The 6,852-nt window shown below is 46.1% G+C and overlaps 1 protein-coding gene across 4 annotated transcripts in view; it reads left to right on the forward strand.

The window, feature by feature from the left end:
• PCDH15 (protocadherin related 15) overlaps positions 1-6,334 on the forward strand; it is a 572,690-nt gene extending 566,356 nt beyond the window's left edge. For 2 of the 4 annotated variants that reach the window (XM_017733770.1, XM_017733771.1), the window contains 2 exons: positions 569-839; positions 3,820-6,334. In XM_017733770.1, coding sequence (XP_017589259.1) covers positions 569-839; positions 3,820-4,238 — 690 coding nt within the window. In that variant the 3' untranslated portion in view covers positions 4,239-6,334. The remainder of the gene's footprint in view (positions 1-568; positions 840-3,819) is intronic. The other 2 variants (XM_008633276.2, XM_017733772.1) reach the window with 1 other exon arrangement.
• Positions 6,335-6,852: the final 518 nt, after the last annotated feature.

A 6,852-nucleotide genomic window follows, 5' to 3' on the forward strand; every position in this document is an offset into this window, starting at 1 on the left:
AGGGCGAGTCGGGACACTGGGTCTTGGAGCAGCCTGGGACAGTGGAAGGTGTCCCTGCCATGGCAGGGGTGGCACTGGATGGGCTTTGAGGTCCCTTCCAACCCAAACCATGCTGTGATTCTGTGAGTCCATTACTGATATTCCTCTGACTTTTCAAGGAAAAAAACGGTACCTAAACTCATTTGTCATAAAGTTCACAATGAAAACCAAAAAAATAGGAAATGTCAGTGGTAATCAGAAGAAAGTCAATACGTTTATTTTGAGAAAAAAGTTGAATTTTTATAAATGCCAGATCTTAATCCACTATTAAATGAGAAGAGAGAACATTTCAGTGTTTTCCCCATTTCAGAGTAAGGTAGTTGTGCACTTCCAGCCCATTCTACAACTCCCTAAAACTCTAAAATTCCAAAACATTCCCCATAACTTTGTTAAGAAAACTTCTAAACCAGGTAAGTTCATTTTGATGCTGGGAAATAAATGTTGCATCTATTCCTACCCTATTTTAAGGTACAGGTTTTCATAATAACTCTCTTTCAAGTGGTAATCAATTGATTTTCATAATTTGCAGGGCATGAGTCCAGTCAGAGGCCCTCCCAGCAGAGGGATAAGCCAGGCAGCAGGGCCTCAAATGGAAGGGAGACCTGTAGGTGTTGGGATGGACCTCAGCCGTGGTCCTGGAAGAGGATTTAGGAGCAGCCAGGGAAAAAGGAGGCTAAAGGGAGTGATGCATTTAAGTCGTGTGGCAGTCAGTGCCCACAAACCTGTAGGAAGAGCTGAGTCTGCTCGTTCCCGGTGGAAGAGAGCAAAGATATTCCCGATGATCCTGCAGAAAGTGAAAGGTAGGAAAGATTCCAGCTATGCCAAGCTGTTGTCGGCTCGCCAAGCGGACGGGGACAAACCCATGATGATCAGGGGAAGCTACTTCCAGAAATCCATGGATGACAGGCCCTCCATGAGGAAACTAAACCACGTGTTGAAGCGCATCAGCGTCTCCAGGAAATTCCAGGAGGGCCTTGGCAAGGATTTGGCGCGTGGAGAGGAAGGGTCTGAAAGGGAGGAAGCCAAGTCGGGGGTTTCGATCAGTATCACGGCAGACAGCGAGCAGGAGGACAGCGACTACGAGAGGAGGACGAGGAGGAGGAGGCGCACCTCGGATGAGTCCTCTGAGAAGAGCAGCAGCTCCGGCTCCGAGTCGGAAGACAAAGACTACTTGAAAATAACCCTGGATCAGGATGAGGCCACGGAAAGCACCGTGGACTCGGATGAGGAAACGGGGGATTTGGGGGATTCCGATGACGAGTCTGAATCCAGCTCCAGCAGTGAGTCAGAGGAGGACTCGTCAGAAGAGGACGATGATGAGGAAGACTCTGAGAGCGATGAAGATGGCAGCATGTCCAAGAGCTCATCCTCACGGAGCTCCTACAGCAGGACCAGTGAGTCCAGCAGCAGGAGAAGCACAGAAATGTCCAGTGTGAAAAGCTGGGCAGGCAGCTCCCGTGGCAAACGCTCCAGCCAGAAATCCATGAGCTCTACCACCTCAGGTAGCGACAGGGACACGAGCTACAGGAGAACCTCAGGATCCAGCTACAAGAGCAAAACCTCCTCTGCCAGCGTGGAAATAGAGGACACCATAGAAGAGGTGTCAGAAGAAGAGGAAGAGGCAGAGGAGACAGCAGATAACTCAAACAGGGCGGATTCTAAAACTGCCAAGGCAAAAGCTGCTGCTGCTGGAGAGGGCAAGGGAGGACAATCAGCTGTTCCTGGTGAGGAGAGCGAGGAGGAAAGTGCAGAGGAGGTTGATCCAGAGGACAGTGACAGGGAGGACACTGCCAGTAAGAATGAATCTTCTTGCCTAGACAGTGAAATCAGCGCGACTTCCAAAGGTACCACAGGGGCAAAAAGCTCAGGCAGTGCCACGTCGGGGAAAACCACCACGTCCCCTGGGACTGAGACTGAGAGCTCTGACACCAACAGGAAAGGAGTGAAATCACAGAAAAAGGTGTCCCAGGAAAGCAGCCAGTCCCAGGGTACTGGAACTGCGGAGTCAGAGGCCACGGGTGACTCCACCTCCTTCTAAAGAGGAGTGACAGTAGGTGATGGTTTGCAGTGAGGAGTGCCTTTGCTTGCTGTGCCTTCAGTGTGGTCTTTCCTAAGCGATGCTCACGGGCTGCAGACAGCCAAAAGGAGAGGGCAAAGCTTATTGATCCAGCATTTCACTGTCCTTGGGAGAGAACTGTGGAAAACCAACCTAATTCCAGCCCTGTGGATATATACATATTAAAAAATTATGTATATACACATACACACACCAGAGGTATACTGTCATAGATGTAGAAAGTTCAGTTTTCATGGAGCAATGAAACATGGGATTTAGGGAAGAACAGGAATGAGGAGGAGGATGTAAAGATTTTAAAGTCATCCATGTTTTCATCTTAGACATTAATGCCATATAATAACACATGCTAATCTTCAGGTGAGTTCTCTGCTGTCATGGTCAGCTCTGTTTGCAGGGAGGACAAGTGGAATTGCAGCAAAACAACATTCCCAAAATTGCAGGGGATAACTGGGAGAGCTGGGATTGGGCTGTTTTCTGGATCACAGGATTCAGGTTACAAACACCAGTGATGCACGAGCCAGGAATGCTGAGGCAGGAGGACCAAGTGAGCTTGGTCAGGAGAGGAAATGGATTACATTTCACAGCCTCTGCCCTTCCCACCTATCACCGTACAGTGGTTTTGTTTTATTTTATTTTGTTTTGTTTTATTTTATTTTATTTTATTTTATTCTATTCTATTTTATTTTATTTTGTTTTTATTTCATTTCACTTCATTATTTTATTTCATTTCATTTCATTTCATTTCATTTTTTATTTTGTTCAAACATCTCTTTGAACTAGATCCATGATCACTGACCTGCCCCTTTGCATCCCCACACAGCACAGCATTGTAGCTGCACACAGTGTTTTAAAGTAAATCCCACTTAAACCAAGCAGGAATAGATCCACTGGAATATATCCATGTGAAGAACATTGTCTCTCTTTGCCAGGAACAATAAAATAGGCATCTAAGTAATTTTTACCAAGTGTGACTTCTCAAAACCTTAACATTTATCACCTATTTGTACCTTGCATGATTTTCTTTCTCTCAAAACTGGCTTTTCTCTTGTTCCTGTGTGTGTTTTGTAGTGGGGGTTAACCGTGATGGCATCTTAGTGTTTGAATTACTCATTCAAGAAGGGTAATAGTTCTTTTCAGTGTGCTGCAAGGAGGCATTTCTTTTTAAAAGATCAATTATAAATTATAATACCTAGTGGGGGTTGTGTGCTCACCACAGAGGGATTACTGCTGCTACAAAGTCACAGCAGTGTGGCACTTGTTTGCATTAATTCTTAAAAAAAATACGTAAGTTATATAAACCTAAAATCTGGTTTCTCCACTGTCTTCCCGAGCATCCCACCTGCCTGGAATATTTGCAAAGCCTTACACAGAGCTGTTCTGTTTTTTAACCAGCCAGTTTTGCCAGCGCTCTGCCTGAGAATTTCCCTGGTGTATGTCGCGGGATTTTCTCTGCTGGATGTGTGGTGCACACAAAGCAGAGCTGCCCAGTGCATGGAATTCACAATGCAAGGGAAGAAAACTTCCAAGGCCTTCCTAGAGTTTATACCTTGGAGTGGTTTCTTAAAAGGATCTCTCACACAGTGGCTTCCTCCTCGGTGCAAAACTAATAGAAATTGATGAGTTACTAATTAATTAACAGAAAGGGCAGGGAAATGAAGAAACAGTGCTGGGTTGTCCTGACACTTCTCTTTGTTGTCCAACAGTGGGCCAAAAAGAAGAGGATCAAGTTGGTGGTGGACCCGGAGTACGAGACCAGCTCCACGGGCGAGGAGAGCGCTCCCGACCCCAGCCAGAGGAACCGGATGAGCACCCCCAGCATCCAACCCAGCGGCAACGGCAACGTCTACATCGCCCAGAATGGCTCCGTGGTGCGCACCCGCCGCGGCTGCCTCGGCAACAACCTCAAAGTCACGTCCCCGGTGAGGCTGGGGAAGCAGTTCAAGAAGCTGGACAAGCTGGCGGTGACGCACGAGGAGAGCGTCCCGCTGAACACGTTGTCCAAGGGACCGTCCCCAGGCGACAAAATGAACTCCAGGCCGTGCAGTGTCTCCTTTTCCTCTACTATAGGGGCCGAAAATGCAGTGACAAAGGCTGGGCCGGCCAAACTGAAAAGCACAGATGAGCAGGAATCGGTTGTTGACCACGAGGATGTCAAGGAGCCCTTGGAGTCGCACAGTGAACACACACAGTCCGACGAGGAGGAGCTCTGGATGGGCCCTTGGAACAACCTCCACATACCAATGACAAAACTGTGATTTTAGTTGATTTTTTTAGTTTTATTTTTACTTCGGTTTATAATAAACTGCGCTTTTTATTGTCACCCAGGGGCAGACGTACGGAGTTTGTATGGTGCACATCCGTTGTCCACGACAAACGGCACGCTTTAAAATTCCCAGACAAAATTTGCACTCACATTTGGACCGATCCATTGTCCTCCCCAGTTCTGACAGGCTCCCATCTCACTAAACACTACTTGGTTTCGATTAATGAGTTCTTTTTGGATCTGGAGTTCTTGTTTAATAAACAGTAAACTACTAATAAATGCACAGCCCCCTTTGGTTTAACCCTCCAGACAGTTCTATACCTGCCTGGCTTTGTTTTTCTGTATGGTACTTGTGGCTCTACTGTCTAGATTTGGGAATTGTCTGTTTATGGTCAAGATTCATATCCAGAGCTCTGCCTTCTGACCTCAGAGTAATAAATTCAAAATAAACCCATCCAAGTCAATGGAGCAAATCCTCGGCTGCTGCTGAAATTTGAGTCCCAATTCCAAAGTCAGAGCAATTTATGCAAACAATGCCCAGCTGGCAGTTATGGAATCAGAATTCCTGACATTACAGTGCTGCCACTTTGAAAAGTGCAAGAGAAGCTGAAATAAGATAAAAATTGCAACGAGGAAGGCAATGTGTAGCAATTAATCTTATTCAGAGCTACCTGGCCATGGTTTGTTCATTTTCTTTTGTAAATTAGCTTGTTCCAATTTTCTTCTCCAGTCAATTTTTCATCTTTTCATCTCTTCCCCCATCAGTTCTGTTTGCTTCTTTCCACAACCTTTAGGTGCAGTTTTTATGCTCCATCAGTAATTGTCATCCTATGGCTGTGTTCCTCTGGAATAAAGCAGGATGATCCACGAGCCTGTGTGATAGTGGGAGGCACTAAAGAGTAATTAATGGGAAGAGGATGGATCCATTCCCAAGCCCAGCTGGCTGCTGGGTTAAGTAGTGCCATCACCATTCCACTTTGATCACTTTGAACACAAACCTGCTGCAAAGACAAATGGATCCCACAGGGAAGAGGAGAAAAAGGGAATATTTTGTGAGGTTAACATGCACAGAGAGATCTGGGAAGGGCAGAGGGTCTCAGGACACACACACATAGAGTTGTTCCAAAATTTTAGTACTCATTACATGTGAAATACACGACAAATTTGGGAACCTGGTTACAGCTCCTGCTTTTACCTCGAAGTTTTGAGTGTGCTGTGTCCCAGCTTGGGCAGGGAGCTGAGAATTGTCACTGTTTGTTCAGTCACCACCACCCAAAAAAGACAAAGCAAAGCGGTTTTCTCCAGTGTGAAGCAGCAAAGGCAAAAAGCAGAACCACGTTCACACGAGAAAAGTGTCCTGTTGTGTTGTGCAAACCTTTCCGGGGTAAGACCAAACCAATCGTGAGAACAACCTGGATTCCTCTGGAAAGATTGGAAGAGCCAACAGATGAATGTGTGTAATTAATAAGGAAGGGATTGGCATCACCACTCTCTCCCCGTTCCACAGCTGAGGCCTCACCACGGGGTCTGGCTGAGGACGGATCCGCTCTGGCGGTGAAAGGACTTTGTGCTGCTGGGGCTCTGTTGGTTTTCCCTTTGCCCAGGGAAATCCCTGGGAGTGTCTGTCTTTGGGAGCTGTCTGCGTGTGGTGTCCATGTGACCTCTCTGTCCAATACCTCCTTCTCAAGCTGAGCCTTCTGACCAAATATTCTGAGCAATGGTGCTTGTTTTTAGGCATGAGAAATGCACTGTAGCCTCTCACACGTGGGAAAAACAGAACACCGGGAGTTTCTTTTCCCTAATTCCTTTTTCTTGGCACATTTGCACTTGGGACCGGAGCTAAAGCAGCTGTTTGGAGTTTAGCTGGAGGCTGGACATACAGATAAGACTGATGGAAGAAAGAAAAAAAAATCTATTCTTTGAAATAACGAGTAAAGTGTTATATTTTAATCCTGTTTAAGACACTGTTATTATTTCACTGCCTCACTTTTTATTGCAGAGTCTCTCAGTTCTGTCCTTAATATTCATTAGGGTTTTTAGAGAAACGCTTTCTCCCAGTTTTCTGAGGGAAAAAGAAGTTGTTTCTTTATTTCTAGAGCAACTACAGCAGCTGTAGCTCTGGGAAGGATGCTGGGGCTGGACACCAGTGGTCAGTAGTGCTGTCCATGCTTATCCAAGGAAAATCTCTTCCCCACCAGCTCCTTTGTGCTGTCCAGGTGCTCAGAGCATCTCCCACAGTGCAGAGATCAGAAATCCCACCTTTTTTTCAGCAATGGGGGGCTGCGTTGTCTAAAATTAACTCAGTTTTAGCTGAACCTTCAAAACTGGGAACACTTTGGGGAAATCTTTCTTGGGTGCACAAGATTTGGGGGGTTGGGGGAGGGGTATTTTTTTTCTCTTTTATTTTGTGGTGGTGTCATTCTGTCAATTAATACAGAATTCCAGCCTTTGCTTTCTGGGGATGCCATTCCAT

The sequence above is a fragment of the Corvus brachyrhynchos genome, unplaced genomic scaffold, assembly GCF_000691975.1.
Source record: "Corvus brachyrhynchos isolate BGI_N302 unplaced genomic scaffold, ASM69197v1 scaffold334, whole genome shotgun sequence".
NCBI classification, from domain to species: domain Eukaryota; kingdom Metazoa; phylum Chordata; class Aves; order Passeriformes; family Corvidae; genus Corvus; species Corvus brachyrhynchos.